Source organism: Mauremys mutica, chromosome 8 (genome assembly GCF_020497125.1).
Source record: "Mauremys mutica isolate MM-2020 ecotype Southern chromosome 8, ASM2049712v1, whole genome shotgun sequence".
Classification (NCBI taxonomy): Eukaryota; Metazoa; Chordata; order Testudines; family Geoemydidae; genus Mauremys; species Mauremys mutica.
The window spans coordinates 103,954,769-103,977,152 of NC_059079.1; the positions used below are offsets into that span (position 1 = coordinate 103,954,769).

Below are 22,384 nucleotides of genomic sequence, written 5' to 3' on the forward strand. Positions count from 1 at the left end.
CCTGATGGGCTGCACTGATGAATGGCAGGTTTATTCCTGTATTCCTTTCAACTACATACACGTCCCCTGCTGCCTGTTCTGCAACCTCCATATCACTTAATCTTGCGTCTATGTTGTCAGGAAAGCAGCATCTTCCCTTGTAGTATTAATAAGTTCTAAATATACACACATCAGCAAAGATCTACTGCAAAAGATTCTTATAACAAAATTGCCTAGAAACAAAAAAAGCAAAGGCTTGGGAAAAGCCTTTTTCTCATATTTCTCTTTAGAGAAGCAAATTCAGGGGTGGCTTATCATACTTCGGTTTCGTTGGTAGGAAAGATGATGAGAGGGAGCCAGTGGAAGAACCAAAGGGAAACGTTTTTCTTTTTAAAAAGAAAAATCATAATCAGAACACCATTTAATTATAATCGGGTCTGTGCATTTTGCAAAAGGAAAGGGAAAAGTAAGAAAGGCTATAAATAAATGTTACAGCACTGATAAAGAACTGATGAGTACTTGTAGCTTTTTAATTCACAGTTCATGATCAATTATTCTCTGACAGCCGAATACAGTTCCCCATAGCTCAAGACTTCATACTCAGGTATTTCAACTCAAATGAAATGCCTCTCCCCTAACACAAGAGACTAATTTATAAAAGTGAATTCTCACAAGAACTCTTCCTCTTAGCCCCTCTATTTTTATTTTGCACAACATATATGCAACATTCCAAGTTTACAGTGTTCCACATAACTAACACTAAGCTTGCCTTTCTCTAGTAATGACAATTTATACAGAGCTATTAGGAGCATAGCAAATGAAATGTTGTCATGAAGGCTCAATACAAAGCCTTCTGCACTCCTGCCTGCAGAAATACTCAGCCAGCTAGCACAGAACAGCACTCACAATCACAGTTACCAGATGGAGCTCAACTAGTCCCTAAGCAAGAGAAATTCTCCTTCGGGAGAGCAAAGGCTACAGTATACAGAAAAGCTCTAGATGTCACACTGAAATACTGTAGCAAAAGATGAACTCCTCAGCAAGTAAACCAGCATCAAAGATGAGAGGAGAAAGAAAAACAAATCAGATAAGTGAATTGTTTTTACTACCAAAATAAACCATGAGATTCAAGTATACTTTGCTGAAGTCTTATTACTATACCTTATCACCCTTCTTTACTGTCCTGGTTGTCAATTTGCTGATGGCTTTCTTCGCAGCATCTCCAAGACGACGCTATTAAATTTACAGAGAAAAGAACACAGGGATTAATGCTTAGAGTCTAACAATTTTTCTTTTAAAATGACTTAGTTTGACTAAATACTTAGTTTGGCTACAATACTCTGCTATAATTGACTAATATTCAAAGTACAGAGGATATAGCAACGACAACCAGATAACCTACACACAAGATCGGAGAGAAAATTCAACTGCAGACCATGTACATGCAGTCAGGGTAATCATCTACTATGGCAGAAGTCTCATACGCTGTCTGAGTTGTTTTTTAAAGCCACATCTACAAGCCATTAAAACACATACACTGGGATATAAATAGAGGCTCATGCCCTTCCATTAATTCCCACTGTACACTGTTCTAATTACTTTTTATTCAATGAGCTGTATATCATCACTTGTTCTCTTCATAAGTTTTCTATTTGGGGTTTCCTTGAGTAGGGAATAAACCTGAAATTACCTCTAAAGGCAGAGGATTCACAGCCAAGCCTAATATTTATCTCAATACAACATAAAACCAACCAGTATCTACACATGCCAAAAAATAATTTAATGGCCATAAAATCAAAATTCAGTCAATACAGACTATACTTGAATAAAGCTCACATGAATACTGATTCCAAGACAAACTTATCTGGTTGCAAAGGGTCAAGTTGTTTTTAATGGGCATCAGCGTTAGTTGGAAACAGCCATTTCTATGCTTAAAGTGCTGATTCCAACTGCAATGCTCTGATCCAAGCCAATTAAGAATGGCAAGTTGCCAGTTAGTTCACAGATTTCAGGGCCAGGTCACTTTGAGCTGAACAAAGCTCATGTTTCCTTGTTTCAGTAACCACAACGCCCCACAGAAACAGGATGAGGTTTACATTGGATTGAGAGAAAAAAAGTTAGTTTATTTTTTCGTTTAAAAACGTCTATAGTCACACATAGAATGTTCACAGTAATTGTACCGTTACCACTTGTAAGGACAACTTGTAAGGAAAGATTTTATTTTCAAGCTTTCCTTTACTACTGGTGTTGGGGATGTGTCTTAAGCCACCCCCGTGAAAATCCACCCAAATTTGGCCCATTTATAAACCTTAGAAAAATTGCTGTTTGCACATGCTCAGGAGAGACTTGTTTACAGTTGAATCTTGAGCAAAAGTAGTTGTTGAATATGTACTGAGCATGCTCCTCTCAGGGGTAGGGTCTGAGCAGGACTTTACTGCAGCTGTTTCTCCTGGCTGCTGCTCTGACACGGAACAGAGAGAACTCCCCCATTTTCAATGCTTCCCCTTGCTGGAAACCAGGCAGGGAAGAGGAGTAGAAAGTAACCTGACTGGAATGCAGAGGGGTCAGATATGGTGGGGATAGGATCTGGGGTGAGGATTGACCCAGAAGAGGCAGGGTGTTGCAGACAGAAGCACAGGGACATAGGGGCAGAAGGGTCTTTCTTCTAGAGAACACTCCCCTTCAGAACCTGGAAATGAACCCAGGAGTCCTGGGTCTCCATATTACTCTGCTATCAGCAAATAACTATGAAGCCCACTGGCAGAGTGTGTCTCCCATCTTCCTTCTAATGACTGGTCAATATAGAGGATAACAGCTTATGACTTTGATCAGCTCAAGTGGTAGAGCTTGTGCTATAAATCTTAAGGTCCAATGCCAACTTTATGACCCATGTTTGGTGTTGGAGATCCATATGGTCCTGCATTATAGAATTTTTTATTTTAACTGGGCATTACACCGAAAAATTACATTAAAGGGACATTAAGATTGCAGAGTCAAGCACTCAAAAGTTAGGAGGTGCCAGAATTAATATTGCCCTGGAAACCTTTGTCCAGTCCCATTATGCATGTAACTTTGCATCCTAAATAACTTTCTTTGAATCTAGACTTTTGTATGTAATTATGTGTTATGGTATTACTGTGACTAAGCACCCCTGTATTCACACCTTACACACTACTGTAATCTTTGTATAAAATATGCCTTGTATCATTTGAAAATGAACTCACTGATTAATATTTTTGCATGAGGTGCGTACACAGTGTGCATTAAGAGTTATGGATATATACTGGGGTTGTAACTAGAATGTGTTTAAACCAGGCATGTCAAGGGGAATTGGTAAATAGGTCTGCCCTGGACAAAGGAATATGTTTGCTGCTCTACCCAGCCTGGTCAGGAGGCAGAGATAAAGAAGGTACGTTTACATATAAGCAGTAAACTGGGTTATCACACTAACAAGGAGAGGGTAGATTGCAGGAAACAGAATGATTTGCATTTTAGCAAATACCAGCTAGGGATGAAAGAGCATGGAGTTTCCTTCACCACCAGACTCCATGTCACCTTCCTCAGAGCTTGAAAAAAAACCTTTAAGAGTTGATCTTGAAAAGAATCAATTTCAGAGGGTTACCAGTCTATAAAGAAGTGGGGCTGAACCTCAAGTAATAAATAACAATCAACTGATTGTGTACAATATTATTGTATTATAAAAGTGTACAGAGTGAGGGCTTTTCTGAAAGCTAATGACACTGGTGATTAATATTGTGAAATGTATGTACACCTCCTACCCCGATATAACACAACCCGATATAACAAATTCGGATATAATGTGGTAAAGCAGCGCTCCAGGGGGGCAGGGCTGCGCACTCCAGTGGATCAAAGCAAGTTCAATATAATGCAGAAAGATTGTTTGGCTCCTGAGGACAGCATTATATCGAGATAGAGGTGTATTAACACAGTGAGGAAATATTATGCTTTAAAATCTGTGGCCAGTCATGTTTCCTCCCAACAAGGAGAGAAAGCAGCTATGTACCTAACTCCTATGTAAATTAAGCATGGTGAAGTCAAAACAATGGAAGCCCTATTTATATACAGATGGATGGAAAGTCCACAGGAAGGGAAGAAGAACATGAGGCCATCCTATTCTTGAAACAAAGTCACTGCATTTTGGAGGAAAGAAGCAAGGGCAGAAGACATATTTGGCAACCATCACTGGACAGACAAGAGGCCAGAGCTCTTGCTAGCTGAGAAAGATGGGTCCTTCAGCCACAGAAGGGTTTGAAGTCTCTGGAAACTAAATATAGGAGAGAAACCTGCCTACACAAAGATTTTTCACCTAGGAAGACAAAGGAAGCCAGCATCTTGTACTTCTGTAGAAGGTCCTGAAAGGGAAAGTCAGCTAGGGCTGGAAAGAAGAATGAATGGTGAGAGAAAGCATCTTGAACAAAGCCTGTACCTTACTAGATGAAGTTTTAGACGAGTGTTTTCACTTTTGTGTTCCCTTTCTAACCCTATTCCTTTTACTTGGCATCACTTAACCTATATACTGTTAATAAATGTGTTTTATTTTTACTATAAACCAACTCAGTGCTGTGTTTTCTGGGTAGGGTGTATTTACCCCTGGTAAGTTAATAAACACTGATGTGCTTTTGTCTCTTTAAAGGAACAAGCAAACCTTATTTTTTCTCTGAACTGTCTAGGAGAGGGCTGGACATTGCAGAGCACAGAGTTTTGGGAAACTTCTGGAGTGTGTTGGAGTCACCTTGCCGGTTGTAACCAAGGTTGGTGGAAGCCAGAGAGGGGCTGTAGATAGGCTGTGGATCAAAGCTATTCAAACAGGGCTGTCTAGTGCACAGACACTTTGAATGTGACCTGAAGGCTTATCGGCTGGTGCCAGGTTGTGAGCTACAACAGTGGGGCATTTCAGGCACCCAAGGTTACAGGGCAGGCAGTGACAACCTCTCACTGATCTGTATTGGATCTTCAAACTGTGTGACAATAACATATACATACAATATAACTTTCAGCACAGGCACATAAGAGTTCATTTTCTTTTGGAAACGTTAATATTTAACTTGGACACCTACAAAATTAACAGAGCAAGCTTGATCTTTAACAACATTTCACATTTAACTACGGTATCTTGTAACTCTAATAGCTGTTTGGAGCTCTCATTAAGTTTCAGGGGTTGTATACTTTAGGGGTTTATACCAATGTGAAAATAAACAGCATAAATGTGCTGCACTAGTGGGACTTACTCCAGTTTGAAACCAGTGTAAACAGTACCAGTGCAGAGTATTTACACTTTTGATTTTCACTCATGTACTTACACTGATGCAAAAATCCCTAATGTAGACAAGCCCTCTGATGAACCAATATCCTGTGTCCCTCAGTCTTGCTATTTGTACCGTGGGTAGATGGAATTTTTGCTTTTAGACTCATGACTGATATTAGCTTAAGGAAAAAGACATCACTAACTGGCAAACTGAATAACCACAAAAGGTGTTTAATGATTTTGGCCCAGTGGAAGTGCACGAGGTTAACAGTAAGGCACCTGTAACATACAGTTCTACCTATTTCTTTTATTTAAGAAACACAGCATCTGTTTTCAATGATTTCTGTAGAAAGGCTAGTGTGCTTCTACACACAATAGCTTAAAACCTGCACCGTTCAGAAATTAGCTGTTAGTGCATCACTAAAAGCTCTGGCTTCTCCTTTACAATATATCTGAGCACTTCAAACTGAGTTCTAGCTGCTGCCACCTCCTTATTAAACTTTAATAAGCTGCGCTTTTTAAACCACATAAAAATTTCATCAAGTTTCTCCTGACCTTTGAAAAAATCTAAAGAAAGTAAAAAAGGTCATAAGAGCACTTTCCCCACAGAGCAGCTGTTTTAAAGCATCTGCATTGGGAAGACGCCTACAGCAATATATGGGATGCAGGGGGAATAATCTGTCACTCAAGGAATATCCAAGGAGTACTAATTATATTTAAACTTTTAACATCCAAAGGGACCATGATGAGTAACCAGTTACAGTGTGGGCACCTAAATATGATGTATCCCAGGAAAACTTGCAGGATCTGCATAGGGCTTACCACACCCCAACCACTATTACTGGGAACAACTGAGAAGGAAATCTTTAGTCAGACTTTGTCTACACTTGCAAGTGAAAGACAAAACTTTCGTCGTTCAGAGATGTTAAAAACACCTCACCCCCCCCACCCCGAAAGACAAAAGTTTTGTTGACGACAAGAGCCGGTGTGAACAGCGCTTTGAGCTCTCCTGCCGACAACGCTAACGCCACTTGGTGGGTGTGGAAGATTTTTGTCAGCAGGAGAGCTCTTTCCTGCCAACAAACAGCGCCTTATAGCGGCACGGCTGTAGTGACACAGCCGTGTCCCTAAAAGGTGTGTAGTGTAGACAGCCTCACTTTTGAAGCTTTAAAAAGCTTTGCATTTGTTAGGCACTGTTCAAGTGGCATTTAGCAGAGCTGTTAGAGCTTCAAAAGGAGCCATAAGGAGTCATTTTTTTAACGGAACATATCCAAAGGGGCATCACAGAGCAAGTTACCACAGATGGACTTTAATGACTCTTGAAAATAATTACTTAAGCAGTGACTATAGCCAAACAAATTTGAGTTTCAAAACAAACTGAGGACCTACAGAGACTGCAAATTCTATCCTCCGCGTGGAGAATAAGAGAATGTCGAGAAGAATGCACGCAGGATTTGTTGAGGCTTGTTAATCCTTCCCCATAAAAGAAATGGCACAGTATATGGGAACAGAAGCAGGAAGAGAATGAAGAAAAATTAGGCCATTAGACCCATGTCCATTTAACAAAGCTGTCACTTTCAGAGTCCAATTAATATCTGAGTAAGTGTCATGAGTGACTAAAGAATTTTTTTTACAGTGGAGCCATATTTAGACAGACAACTATAGACAAAATATTGGTGAAAGAGAAAGTAATAGCACAATAAAGTTCAAAGACTGGCTAAGTTGGTTCATGAAGTTTTGTAGTACCAAGAGTCAGAGGCGTTCTGCACAGTTAAATGGCATGAAGTCTACATGAGAATCCTTCTCTGCATTGACATCAGCCAGGTTTGCAATATTTTCCTTGGTTCTTTAGAATCCCCATCACTATAAGGAAGCCCTAACAGACAGCACAATATAGCGGTTAAAGCACAGGACTGGGAGAGTCAGGAGGTTTGTGTACTACTTCACGCTTTCCCAATGGTCACACAAGAAGTTACTGCAAATCACTTAGTCTCTCTGTGCTTCAGTTTCTTAATCTAGAAAATGGGGATATTTATTTAACTCACAGGAGCATTACAGGATTAATTCCTTAGTGTTTGGAGTGCACTTTGACAATCTATACAGAGTACACTGTAGAAGTGTAGTGCATTATGAATTTAATCAGTTCTCAGTCCACTAACTAGGATAGTAAATAAGGGCTACATTTTCTTAAAAATAATGGTCTGTTTCAGGATCAGCTTTTTGGAACTATAGAAAATCACTGTCAGGTGCTGAGTACAGGGCCCAGTGAAGTTAGTAAAAGCTGAAGGCACTCAACTCCCCAGAGGATTGGACCTTTAATGACTCATTTCTTGGTCTGAATGTCCTCAGGCAGCTTTCAGAATGTCAAGCCAGACACTGAGCCTGCATAATCGCATCTCTCAATGACGGGGGCAGTAAATTCTGTTTTTAATTTAGCAACTGCCATCATTCTTCAAGTCACTCTGTAGCCGTTAATGTAGAAAATTCTGTCCAGCTGCATCTCTGCCTTCCCACACAAGGGTACTGTACTTTTAAGTCCAGTAGAACTATGGTCTCAAAACTTTTTCATAAGAAGAACAACATCTTACAGTGTCTCATGAATTACCGACCATTCTATTTGCAATCTAATAACAGCTCTGTGGCATCACCAGCAATTGCTTACAGGGAAGAATAATATTAGAAAAGCAATGCTGTTTTGCTATTTTTTTAAAAAGCTATTTAGTAGTTGCAAATGAGGAGAGTGTGCTATGTGACTATCAGGCCTGAAATGACCCTACAATAGCTCAGCAGATGACCAGCAATCCTTAGAACCAAGGAACTTCTTGGGAACTTCTATTTCAGTCAAATGTAGCATATGTGTACTAGACCACCACACTAACTTGATGAGATGCACTGAAATCAGATGAAATTAGCTAGTGCTCTTGGGGAAGTATCAGGGCTTGATTTTCAACTGAACCTCAACTCATTTTCTGCTTAGGCATGTGTAAGTGCAGGTACACATCCTTGTACATTAACACTTGTACACAAACACTTGTACACACTGGATGAGAAAAATCCATCCTGTGTATACACAGGTTCTAGTGCACCAGAAGAGCTCAAGCATATATGGAGACTATCTGATGAAAATTAACCCCTTAGTGTCTTAGATTAGATCACATTTCATCCAACTGCATGATGATGTGATCCCACCAGTCTGTGCTTGTGGCCCTGTTCCAGAAGTGTTGGTCTACATAGGGGGCATCAGCAGCTATAGTGTGTCATGAACAGCATCAGACAGTTTGAGTCTACCATGCCTAGGTACGCCTCCTCCTTCTCCATCATAAGGTATGTCAAGTGACTTCAGTGGGTCAGAAAACACTGAGGAAACATCCAATAGCATGTCACAGAAGCTCTGCCTGTTTCATGACACAAGGGTGAAAGCTCAATCAAGGAAAATTCTTCAAGAGGCACCTCCTCTATGTTGCTCGCTCTGGTAGCTGGAAGCACACACAGCAAAGTGATTGCTCAGCAATATGTGCTGGCAGGCTGTTCAAACTTCCTGAAACATGCAGCGTGGGCAGTAAAGTTTTCCACTATGCACCATGGTCAAAGGGCTAGAATGGCCACATTTCAGGAGAGTATTTGGGAGTCTGGGATATGGTTGGTTTGACTCAGGTATGCGTGCTGCTGTGTGGATGCCAGAGTCCCAGGTTCGAGCCTGGGTTAGAAAATTCTGAACACAGGGTTAACAATTAGCATAGATGCTCGAGTCCTGGGTTCTCTAACACAGGTCAGCGGATTCCAGTCCCACTAACCCTAGTGTTACAATGCGAAGTAGACATATGCAAAGGGAGACTGTGGAATCCCTATCACTGGAAACTTTTAGGAACAGGTTAGACAAACAACTGTCTGGGATGGTCTAGGTATACTTGGGTCCTGTCTCAATGCAGGGGACTAGACTTAATGATCTCTCTAGGTCCCTTTCAGTTCTATATTTCTTTCTATGATTCTGAGGCCTATTTAGAGCATGCCAAATATTTTTATTTCTCTTTTTGACTGACCACATTATTAGACCATTACTATTGCCACACACTTTCAAGAGGGTGACTCAAATGTAGGGCTGGATGTGAAATGGTGCTGGGGCTTTCTGAGTTAACCACATACACTATGATCGAATTGGGAGGTGGGTAGGAGAAGAGAAACTGTCTTTTGCTGGGAAGGAAATTTTTTTGTTGGCCTGCTTACATGTTGGCAGGACGGATGTGGGGGTCTGCCATATGATTTTGGCAGGGTCCAAGAGTGCCTCATTAATAGGGAGGACTGCTCTGGACAAGGCAGGAGAATGTAAGATGTCCAATAGTTTGTGGTGTGACTCGTTCACCTCCTGTAGTGCCTCTGGCACTTGCTGGGCCGGGTCCTGAAATAGTTTAAAGTCATCTGCCATCGATGGTGGAGGGAACATCACCATCTCATCTGGTGATGACAATGAGAAATTAGTCTGAGGGGTAACTTCCTCCTTGGCTTCAGCCTCTTGTTCCTCCCTCGTCAGTTCAAGGGCTCAGGTGCCCTTGATGCATCAGCTGAAGGAGGATGTTTCCTCAGTTGCTGATAGGCCACACTAGAGCTATGGGAGGCATGTTTGTCTTTGAGCCTGTCAGGGAGGGGCCAGGTGGTTGGTACCAAGGCTGTCCATACAAGGGAGGCTGTGGATCAGGTGGATGGTATGGTTGTGGTCCATGATGGAATTGGGCACAATATGGAGGGTGAGAGGAGCAATGGGAGACCAAGTCCTCTTGCTCACTTTCTGATGCAGTGGATGAGAAGGGTAGTGCATGACATGAGGTTGTCAGTGAGTCAGGAGCTCTGGATGAACTTGGCAGCGGGGCCCCAGTACTGACCGGAGGCAAATCCAGCACATGCGACACCAAGAGGTCCATCGCATAGCAGAAGTCTGATGGTGCCGAAGGCATCGGTAACCAGTAGTGCTTGTCGGTACTGAGATGCCTGCACCAAAGGAGTCAGTAATGTGGGCCTGGTAGTATGGTCCGTCTGTGCCTGGCGTGCCACAGGCAGTACGATGTTTACGCCCATATCACAGGAGCCTTCCCCAGGGCGGATTTTCTGTGTTTGTCGCACCAGACAGTACTGATGGTTCCTTGCTTGTGCCCATTGTGTTCTTAGGCAACCCCACATGCTCTGTTGGGGCAGTACCATGAGAGCCCTGGGTACTGGATTTAGAAAGCTTTGGTGCAGTCAGTACAGACAATCAAGCCGGAGATAGTCTTTGCCTCAATCAGGGGTCACTGTGGGGACTCATGGCCCTTTTCTTAGAGGCCTTCTGTGAGTGGCTCCTGGACATCTCTTTGGGCTCACCTCCCTTAGAAGTAGAGAGTTGTGGTGAGGTTTTCAGGCATCTGGGGTACTCGGATGATTGAAGGGCTGCCTCTGTGAGTAGGAGTTTCAGCCTCAGTTCTCCATCCTTTCTGGATCTGGGCTTCAGTTGCTGGCACAATCCACACTTCTGTGGGATGTGTGCCTCTCCCAGGCAGCAGATGCCCTGAGAGTGTCCATCAGTCACTGGAATAGATTCCTTGCACCTGAGACACTTCTTGAAGCCTAGAGAGCCGGAAATACCCTGTCCAAGGCGGGGTCCCCAGACAGGGGGTTGAGGAAAAAATGAAGTCTTTTTTGTTTTGGGCAACAGCCAAATAAAAGATAAATGGAGTAAAGAAAGAAAAGAAGCTTAAAAAAAAAGCTAAAGATTAGCAATTCTAAAGAGATTAATGATCCACTAACAAATAGCTAAAGCTCCATCTCTAGCCAGGGGCAGTTGAAAAGGAACAGAGGAGGATTTGCCTGCACAGTGCTGGTTGGCCTCGTGGGGGGGCAGCGCATGCGCAGGCTGAACGGACACTGCTACCAAAGTTCTCCGATAAGCAGTGCAGGGTCGCAGATACAACTACAGTAGAGCATCCATAGGGACACTACTTGAAGATACAGCAGAAAATATTTTATTGCACTGCACAACAGTTTATAACACTGGGTCATTTTTGTTTAGAGTTCTTAAGGAAGGAATTTCTCACTTTAAATAACCCCACATACATTAATGAGCAGATTCAAAAAACTAAAGAACAATCATAAGGAGATACATTCTTTCTTTAGGATTTTCATTGTATACTATTACACACAGCTCTTGAGCAGTTAACTTTAAATTTCTCAGGCTAAGAGTGATGGATATCTAAAAACCCAGGATCTACTTTTTCAGACTAATAATTTGAAAAAGTCAATCACACTTCACTTTGTGGCCCAATAATAAAGAACGTGCTATGACAATTAACTAGAGTAACTTATAGTATCAAATAGTATTCCTTCCTGTTTTTTGTATGGAGATTTTCTATGACTGTTACTCATCATAGCAAGCATCTGCTAGATAAAATTTTCCTCCATTGGTATACACTCTTTCGGAATACAGGGCTCATTGTTAATAGCATAGTATAATTACTACATATATGATCTGATAGTTAACTACAGCAATATATAAAAATAAAAACATCTAAATAGAGAGAAGCAAGGGGCATCTTACCTGGTTCCTGTCACGTGCATTTGTGTATCTGATCTTCTGGATGAAGTAAAATATTAACCATGCTGATGAAATTATCATCAAAACGATGAATGATATTGACACAAAGACTAGAGAGCCACGACTAAAATTCTTTGGAGGAACACGGGCTCCAACTGCTATTGCCATCAGGACAGAGATGTTCTTTTCCAAGTAATTTAGGATCTCCTTTACCTTGGACTCTGTAATCATGACAGCAACAATGTCTCCAGTTCCTACAAAAAAGACAGATAAAAGAAAAATCCACTCTTTACATCTACAATTAACATGGCATGCTGTTCACACCAAAATTTTATTACACAGATGTTTGATGATTTGTCTTAAAGGATGCACCTAGCCCTTCTCAACACGTTGTGGCTGTTTAGCATTCATGGCTTGTACTGAAGACAGATCTCTGAACTGTGATGCTAGGTTTCCACAGTGCTACCATGTATTTGAATGCTACCAATTTATAGATTGTCAATGGGAGCTGTTTTTTTAAACTGTGTGTGTATTGAACTAGTGTAAAAAGGTACATTTCTTATCTACGTATGATACCCTGAAAACTTCAGCCATGAGACCAGAGCAGATATTTATTCTCCTGAAACTTAAATACTATTCCACAGAAATCCCACTAGAAATTTTCACTTCTACAGGAAATAAATGGCATTTATTAGGGTTTTTGTTTTGTTACAGAACTTCATAGGTCTCATCCATGTAAAGTGCAATGTGGTTTAAAGAATAATTACATCTTTTAGGAAGTCAGGTAATTAAGGGAGAAAAAAAGTTATTCTCTGTTTTCCCCCTCAGGAGGCACCACAGTGTCAAGTGGGGCAGCAATCTGAAGAGGGAGGGAAGCAGCATAGGTTTCTACAAAGTACATGCAATTAACTACCAAGTTGTAGCCCTATAAAATTTAAGTAACACAGAATATGGTAAACTTCCCCTGCAGTGTCAATTAATCAGATTAAGTGACTGAAGTAGGTAAGCTCCCAGCTCAAATGAGCAACAAAGTTTCCAATCAAAGAACTAAATCTAGATATGAAGCTGTTGATCTGTTACCTCATGGGAAAGCCTTTAATAGACTACTATAGTTATCAAAAGATAAACGTCAGAAAGCCTGGAAATTCAAATTTAAAGTCATACTTAAATCAACCCAAACATTGTGTATTTTCATATTTTGTAACTGAAGTTACTTGGACAACCACAATTCTGCCCCTGTATCTCTATCTACAGAGGAACCAAAAACTAAGAAATAATTCTATCCATGCAAATAAAAAATGCGATTGCAGTAGCTAGTGCGTAAATTCTACCTCACATGGCTACTAATGAAAACATTGGCTCCAATCTCTTCCCAGAATAACCCATTACAGTGATTTTCACAATTAAGCAACCAGGAAGCAGGAGGTAAACAATTACACAATTCGCCACTGCCCATAAAGAGAGCACTGTCTCTTTGTAATCTGACTGAATATTTCTAGACCAGGAAAAGCCATGGAGTGAAGAAGAGAAAGACAGATCAAGATTTTCTCATCATCTGCTTTATCTCTTTGCCATGTTACAGCATCAGGTAGAAAGCCTAGGAAATCAGCCATGACCTTTCAAACGTCATAATGTGTGGAACAGTTTGGTGATCTGCATAAAAGGGACCTTAGAAGAGGGGTGAGAATCTTTAGGAATGATGGATTATTCTTGGTGTGGTCCATCTGAAGGAGTAGCTAAGGAATAAAGAATTACCCTTCAATGGTCTTGACTTCCTTGAGGTACCAAGTCCTTTTCTCTGTGTGCCCTTTGGAGATAGTTTTAGGATCACTCTGACTAGTCTAGGGAATCCAGTACTATGAGGCTTCTGTTGACAGCTAAGGAATTAGTCCTAAGGAATTCCAGCTGCTCTGGAAAGATGCAGGGTTCCCCTAAAATGGTCTGACTTCCTTGGTGACCATAGGTAAGCCACTGCAAAAGGAAGGACAGAGAGCTATGGAAGACGGGGACTCCACTAGTGAAGTAGCAAAAGTAAGTTTCTGGCCAGGTCACTCTGGAGTAAGGGAAAGCAAGGAATAAGTTTGAATGGAGAGTGGGGGAAGAACAAATGCCAAGATTCAGCAGAAAGCAGAGGATTGAATGCAGGGCCTGTCAGCTGTACAATCAGAGCTGCTGGCTCAGATTAGACAGTGCCCCTAGATGTGGTGGAAGCAGCTAAAGAAAGAGCAGGAAACAGAGCTCCTGTAAAGAAAAAAGCCCAGCAGAAAAGATGGTGGGGGTCAGAGTAAGTAAACTAGGAGGCTCAAAATTGCCTCCCCAACAACAGTCTGGGAAGCTGTGTAAAGGATGGAAGAGGCAGGGGGAGGGAGGAATGCTAGCGAGCCCAGAGGGACAGCATGAGGGAAGTACACTTACCTGTCAAGAACCTCTACAAATTGAGAGACTACATGGCTCAGATGGAGAGAGCCATGTGTTTAAAAGAGAACTAGATAAATTCACAGAGGTAAGTGCATTAATGGCTATTAGCCAGGATGGGTAAGGAATACTGCCCTTAGCCTCTGTTTGTCAGAGGGTGGAGATGGATGGCAGGAGAGAGATCACTCGATCATTACCTGTTAGGTTCACTCCCTCGGGGCACCTGGCATTGGCCACTGTCGGTAGACAGGATACTGGGCTGGATGGACCTTTGGTCTGGCCTAGTATGGCCATTCTTATGTTCCAAACAGCTTCTCTTCACCCATATCTTTTTTGTCTCCCTTTCTTCTTGTAGAAAAGGAGAAAAGCAGGGGAACAGTTTTTTACACCAGTATGAAGGAGGAAGGGCTTGCCTTAGATAAGAAAAGTGCAATCTTTTTACCTCCTGCTTTCTGGTTGGAAGAGAGAACATGTAATGTTTCTCTATAGAATGGAGCACAGAGAACACATTTAACAACTCTCCTAAACCCTGAACTCCCTATTATGAAAACCAGTCATTGAACAGGGAAGTGTAATGATGGCTCATGCTTAGACTCACTGTGTACAGCTCTCAAAGAAATTGTCCTAATGAGCTTCTCAGTGTCATAAGCATAGTTGACAGAATGGTACCTGACCCCAGTTTCAGTAGAGAAGAAAAGCCCTACCATCAGAATTGATATACATGGTAATTACTTGAAAACAAATTCCGTAGCCCATCAAGAACAAACAGGAGGGGTTTCCCACCAAAAAAAACCCCAAAAAAACCCCATAAACCCACAAGACCTAATTGCTTAACAGTTTATGGTATTTTAAATGAGTAGGGATGGAAGGAATGTAATAAAACCATCACATTTAAAAGAGCGAGCGCAAAATAGGCAAAATCCAGTAATTCATTCGGAACGGAGTATTTTTAAAGAAATGTAGACATAACTCATCTGAAGCTTTAAACAAACAGAAACCAACATAAGTTACAGAAAATTAATTTGAATAGTAGAGCACAAGAGATTCACAGAAGATCCACTGTAGATTGTCCTATACAGGCATTCCCTCAATGCTTGGGGAAGGTTGGGTGTTTCAGTTTCACATGAAAATGTACAAACCATTTGCGGTGATATTTACTAGATGATAGGGGTTGAAGAAATTAAGAGAGCAGAAAGCCCAAACCCTCTATTTCAGTATCTCCATTCTCAGTCAGCACCGTAACTCCTTAATTCTATGAACAGGGCATTAGTTGGCTTCCTACCCTGTACAGGAGTGGCCCAGTCCATACCTGCAGCTGAGAGTACAAGACAAGAGCCATCTGTCCCTTGGCTGAGGAAACCTCTGTTAACACATCAGTGCTGCATATACTAAGTATTTCTGAAACCCTGAACAGTATGGCTCATAGATGTCACGCGATGATCAAGAGCAGACCATTTATTTATGCTCAGTGTTTTCCCTAGAACAGCAGGTCTCATACTTTAAGAAGGTGGTATATGAACCAATAAAGAGTTGTGAAGAGAGTTGACGGAACATTAAACTCATGTACCACAATTTGGGAACCCCTGCCCGAGTACCCTGTCTTGCTATGAGTCCCAATTAGTTACATACTGCCATCCTGGAATCACTTTAGTGCAGGGGTCCCCAACGCTGTGCCCGTGGGTGCCCTGGCGCCCACGGGGGCATCTAAGTGAGCCCGTGTCCTGGCCGGCAGTGGAGCATCTGCCGAAATGCCGCCGAATTTCTGCGGCATTTTGGCGGCGACGCCTCTCGATGATGTCACTTGCCGCCGACAAGCGACATCATCGAGAGGCATCGCCGCCGAAATGCCGCAGAAATTCGGGGGCGACGCCTCTTGATGACACCGCTTGTCAGCAGCATCAGAATATCATCCAGCAATAGCCAAATCAGTGTTCCAATACAAAATTATTTATGGAGCCTCGGCAAAGCACAACTGACTAAAATCTCAGTAGCTTAGCCTGTTTCTTTCTCAATCAACTGCAGAAGCCTTTACTTGGTCTTTGCCCCAAAATTATGACAATCTGTCTTGGTCATGTGTTTGTACAATGCCTAGCACAAGGGGTCTGGTCCATGACTGGGATTCCTCACCACTACTGCAATATAATTTACACCTGGAAGAATTCAAAGGTAAACAGACAGAAACCTCTTCTACTGCTTCTGACTCTACAAAGCCTCCCCCCCCCACCCCGAAAAAAAAAACTAAGGAAAAAAAGGAAAACAGATTGTATACCTATGAGTGAAAATTTTCTGTATGTTTAATCAGTGGAAATTGTAAGATGGAAAGTTCTTTAGTATGCTAACACTAACAAAGCCAATTAACCAAATACCCATGGAGAAGGGGAGAAAAAGTCTATCAAATGCTTCACATCTTACAAAAGAGAGGAAGAAAAACCTCTGAAATACCGAACATAAAATTTTGAAAGTATCTATAGAAATAAGAGTATGTATTAACAGTGAAGTCACATCCCAAAATGCTAATGAGAGCCAACATTTCAGTCAGCCAAGAACAAAGCTATTCTCCAGGAAAAAGACAACTGGATTTTCACTAAAACCAGCCACAGGCTGTGAACTAAGGACAGACACTAGATCTAGGATGCAATATTCACAGATGCTAACATTTAATTTAAATGACTCATATTTCCTATTAGTGTAGCTTTTCCTATATTAAATACAAGTCAGCAGGCCTCGCTGTAAATGTATGGGGTTAATGCTCTGCTGAATATCATTACACAATTTTTAATTATTATTTGATAGAGGGGAAACAAATCAAAAAGTGATAAAAGGAACTAAAGAAAGGGAAGAACTGAAAAGCAATGGGGCAAGGAGGAAGGAAAAAGCGATAAAGAAGATAGTGAATAAATAGTGGAACTCAGACCAAGAATTTCCCCCCCATACTAAATTATGTGAGATTAAGTTTTGTCAACTACCAAAATTTTATATTTTGTTAGCTCCCTGGATTATCACAGAGTGACTGTGTTCACTCCTAGTTAATCTAAACAAGATTAAGAAAAAGGCAGACAGCTATTTCAAAGAAGAATCCTCATTTTCTCTCATATATATTCCACTGTCCCAGTAGCAGTCTCAGGTTTACTCCCTCCTACTTTTACTTTCTTCTAAGGCTACTGAATCTTCTTTCGAAATTTATTGAATCGGCCACTGCAGGAATCAGGCTATTGTATAAGACAGACCATGGGTCAAATTTAATCCAGTATCGCAATTTTTATGTCCCTATGTTAGTGCTAGCAATAACAGAGTTCTGACACCAAAGGAGAGCTAGTAGACGTCTACTGTCTGACAAATTCTCAGCTAACATCCTGGAGTGTCCACAAGCATCTGATTGAACAAGTCGGTGTCTGGTGAGGACATGATGAGAGGCACATAAATGTTTTGTGAGTATCTGACTCTTGCAAAACCCATCTGAAAAAAAAAAAAGAGTAGGCTGTCACCAGACTTAAATGGTGTCAGTCCTTCCATGGCAGTAACTTAATAAAAACCTGTAAAGTTAGTGTGTGTTACAATGGATTTTAAAAGGGGAACATTCATCTGTTTAGTCTTGTTCTTTGAAATAAGCATTGTACAGTTTTAAAGAGTGGCCATTACTTGTCACCCTAACTACCTGGTGGAAATTTGTCACTTACACCACTGTAAGATGAGCAGAGTTTATTTCAATTATCAGAGCAGGAAAACATATATAGTGTAGTAAGGTGAGGCCCTGAAACAAACCCTTATATCAGAGACCTGGTATGAGGCCTAAGACCGGAAATAATGGTCAAGACTTTACTAAACATAAAGCAAAGTTAAGCCGTGAGCCAGAGGCAGGCCCTGCTCACAGAAGCTGGCAAGGAAAGGGCTGATGCTGCAAAAAGATACATACCTAAGAGGTACTGGACACTAGATATCAGAACATTTGGATACTTGCACATTCCACACAGACAAGGAACAAGCTGACCCATCCTAAAGACAGGGTCAAAAGGGTAATATGATGGATAGAGTTGTTTTGTTCGAACCAACATGTACAAGGTGAGAAGCGGCAACTTACTGTGTAGAAGGGTTGTACCTTACTACATAGAAGGGTTGCGCCTCAATATGTCAGGAGTGATGTGTAATTTGTATCTATGTATAAGAACGCATCCCTGAGGCAGTCTCTTTGTCTGGCCTAGGGGGCAGTGGAGTATCCCGCCACTGACTGAACCGGTCCATTGTCAGGGGGCACATATTTGTAGTATGTCCTGTACAATCTGCGGGGAACTATTACTGTGCTTCATTTGACAATAAACCTAGCCGGGTGCCTTCATACCTTATTAGAGTCTGTGGTCATTGGGGGTTCTCTCAGGGGTCTGCTGTGTCAGCTATCTGCGCAGAGCTGGGGCAGCACACAGTTTCTAGTGTAGATAGGATCTTGATCATGTTCCATAACCAGGCTAAAACTTTGGAAATGTGAAGAACTTCCCCAACAGTGACTTGCAATATGAAGGCTTCTCATCTAGACACAGGGAGCTATTTGCTATTTCTAATAGCAGTTTAGACCTATTTGACAACTAAAAATCAGCAATATTGATGCTAAAGCTTGAATTCTTGACTTGTCTACCTAGGACGACATGGATATACACAGAACCAGGATGTAACCAGGCTCACTGACTCAGCTGTACTAATGCAACGAGAACCCTTCCTTAATACTGTTTGCAATAGTCAATTCTAGAGCCCTACAAAAACAAAAGAGACACTTAAAAGTAAGCACAATAGTGCAATTAGAATGCAAAAGGAAATGTCAAATATTTTAGTTTATAAGAGCAAGAACAGGCATTGGACAGTATTATGAAAATCGGCCTACAGACTTCACTATACTGGGGTTTAAAGTTCACAATTACACTGCTAATGTAAATGTCAGCACTTAATTCAGTTCCTGTTTTCTTTCTTCTTTAAGAAGGGAGGGGATGAGATTAAGAAGAACACAAATCCAGAAAGTATATGCAGCTTTCCAAAGAATGGCACTGGGAAATCACCTTCAAAGTAAATTAAAGAAATTGTGTTACATTCCAGATTAACAAGCCTGTGACAAATTGAGGCATTTTCACATCCCCCGCAGATTTACTAGCCTTAAACAGGAATACCCTTCCCAACAGAACAGCTTGTGTGTCTGTGTTTTTTAAGCTTCAAGCTTTCAATACAATTTTCACTGGAGTATCAGGAGGATAAATTCATGGTGTGCTGTGCTCAGATAAGATGAGTACCACAGAAAAAGTTATAAATCCTCTTCAGACCTGAAATTGATTTTGTTAAAATGGTAAGGAAAGTTTCTCTTTTTCCACCTTCCTCCTACTGCCTTATTCTAAGATTCAGATAGTCAAACAGATGTGACCAATCATTTTGCTTGTACTGTGCATCCTCCCTCTAGGTGTAGAGCATTGGTTCTCAAACTGGGTTATGTGAGGGGACATGAGACCTGACCCCAGCGTGTGGCTGCAAGTTGCGAGCCCCCACCCCTGTGCCAGGCTATAAGCCCCGACCGCGATGCATGGCTGTGAGCCCCGACCCCTATGTGGAGCTGCGGGGCTACGAGCCCCGACCCCTGTGTGTGGCTGTGAGCCCCACCCCTGACCCCTGCGCTGGGCTATGAGCCCCAACCCCAGTGCGTGGCTGTGAGCCCCAACTTTGACCCCCACATGGGGCTGCGAGCCCCAACCCCAACCCTGGCCAGGAGCGGGGCTGCGATCCCCGACTCTGACTGCCATGTGGGGTTGTGAGCCCTGACCCCAACCAGGAGCAGGGCTGTGAGCATCCAGGATGCTGTGAGCCCCAACCCCTGTACACAAGGTTGTCAGCCCCTAGCCCTGCCACCCACTGTGTTTTAGTCTTAATTTAAAAGCAGTGAGAAAAGGTAAATTCATTTTAAGCAATAGGGTTTAAATTTAGTATTTAACATAGTGTTAAATATCAAAAATGTGTTTTTAATTTTTAAGGGGAATGTCACACTCAGAGGCTCGGTGTTCGAAAGGGGTCATCAATACAAAAAGTTTGAGAACCTCTGATTTTAACTTTACCACGGCATTTATCTTACGTGATTGCTCTTTTTCTGAAACATATACAGTAGTCTGTTAACATCTGACTTTCAAGTGATGCATTCATTGCCTTTTTAGGTTGTCCTTTTTGAGAACCAGTTTAAGTCAGGCAGATCACTTTTACAGTGAATGAGGTCTCTCTGAGAAGAGCATACATTTAAAAAAGTTTGAAACAGATTGTTGAGAGTGCTCTATGGAAGATGGAGGAGAGTTCTTAGAGGAAGTATTTCTTTTCCTATCTGTTGCTCAAACCTCTTTTGCCTAGGAATTTTGTAGCCCTGGAGATATACTCACTTCCTGTGATCTTCCAAAGTCGATTTTAATATATGTTTATATGAAGGCAGCTAAAGCTACTTTGACAGCCCTTTCCATGCTTGCTTCCTCCAGTACCACTAACATCCCTATTAACATTTCAAGGATGTCTGAATGATAGCTCTGGTTGCCTCCAGAATAAAAAGGAACTCAAACTCTGGTGTGATCAGAAGAAAATGCATCCAGGGAGACAAGGAACTAAAAGATAAGTTTCATAGGAGGACAATGCCATTTAATCATGCATCTCTCATCAGTGAGTAATATCCATGTAGTGATTTGAAAGCTTGCCTCTAAGCATTTGCATCTTAGCTAGTGGTCACCTTTTAAGAAACATATTTAAAGAACTTTTGCATTGTAGCACACCACGTTTTTTTATCAAGTGAGTTAACGTGGCTACCATGACAAAAGTATAAGTTAAAGGAACACTTTCCATTTCTTAACTAAAGCAACTGATAAAGGAAAAGAGGCTAATAAATCTAAAAGAAATGGTTCAGGAGATCTAGTTTGCATGTTTATTTACAAACAAGGCATCATTCATGCTGGCTCATGTAGTGAACAGCTGGTTGGCCTTGGGAGAAGCAGCAGCTCTCACTTTGCTCTCTTATTCAGAGGGGAAAAAAAATCCATGATAGACAGATCTTTCTTTTTCCCTCCCCCCATTTTGCATCTATATTTACCACCTTTGTTTGCACAAATTTTATTGGATATTTCATAGCAAAAACATTTGGAATGAACTTGCATTGGGACTGAAAATGTAGTTTCTACTGTTGGGAAGTAAGCAAAGCTAACAATCAGGGAATGAAAAATGTTAATGACACAGAAAACCCTGAGCAAATATAATTTTTTATGTCAGAATAGCTTATTAAGAATGAATGCATTTCGGTCAGCTGCAATGAAAATGGAAAAATGATCAATGCTAAAAATCTACTCTACTTACTACTTAACCCTATTTAAAACTCAACAAAGTAAACAAAATAAAAAAGTGGTGTGCCCTAACTGATTGACATGCAAATCAAAATATTTTGGGATTCGGTGGTCCTGAGGAAAACACTAGTACTCACTCAGGACATTTCTATATAATGCCTTCAAGGAGCAAGGATCCTGCAATAGAAACAAACAGATATTCTTCAAGCTGACCACCACATTCAACGTTATGTTTCTAATTATCTAGGTATTTATATCATACAACAGTATGGTAGGTGAACCAGTCCAGCTCACCAGTCTATCTTCAATGGACAAACAGCTCTCTTCCACTTCCCTAGATAAAGGGGAACAGTAGCAATACCAAAGTTAAGGTTGCAGTCAATCCAACAAGAATGTTATACTTATTTTTAAGAAATGTTGCAAGAATGGCAAACAAATTAAAATTCACATAGTAGAATTTTTCATGTTGATTTGGTATGGTATGGTATAGATTGGGTTAATTACACATGGAATAATAAGATGTCAGACGTGACTACTTAAAAATATTTGAAAGGGAAGTCACCTTTTTGGCATCCATTTTGACATCTGGGACCTGATTTTTGCTTCTGTATATGTTGATTAGGGCAATATCGCTTTGAAGTGGGTCCCCATTCTTTTTTGGGGGTGGTTCCTGCAGTTAAGTTACTGCTTATAAATACACCAACATGATGGGAGGGAGGGGAGAGAGAAAGCTATCAATCAAATAGCCTGTATCCTAGAGCAAGTTACATGAGTTGGAGAAGAGGAAACCCTGTGTTCATATCTCACTTCTAGTAATTACTAGGCATTTTA

The 22,384-nt window shown here is 41.2% G+C and overlaps 1 protein-coding gene across 2 annotated transcripts in view; it reads right to left on the bottom strand.

The window, feature by feature from the left end:
• Positions 1-22,384, bottom strand: part of RNF130 (ring finger protein 130) — an 81,999-nt gene that overhangs the window by 31,026 nt on the left and 28,589 nt on the right. For both annotated transcript variants that reach the window (XM_045026981.1, XM_045026980.1), the window contains exons 3-4: positions 11,808-12,058; positions 1,141-1,212 (exon numbers count right to left, since the gene is read on the bottom strand). In XM_045026981.1, coding sequence (XP_044882916.1) covers positions 1,141-1,212; positions 11,808-12,058 — 323 coding nt within the window. The remainder of the gene's footprint in view (positions 1-1,140; positions 1,213-11,807; positions 12,059-22,384) is intronic.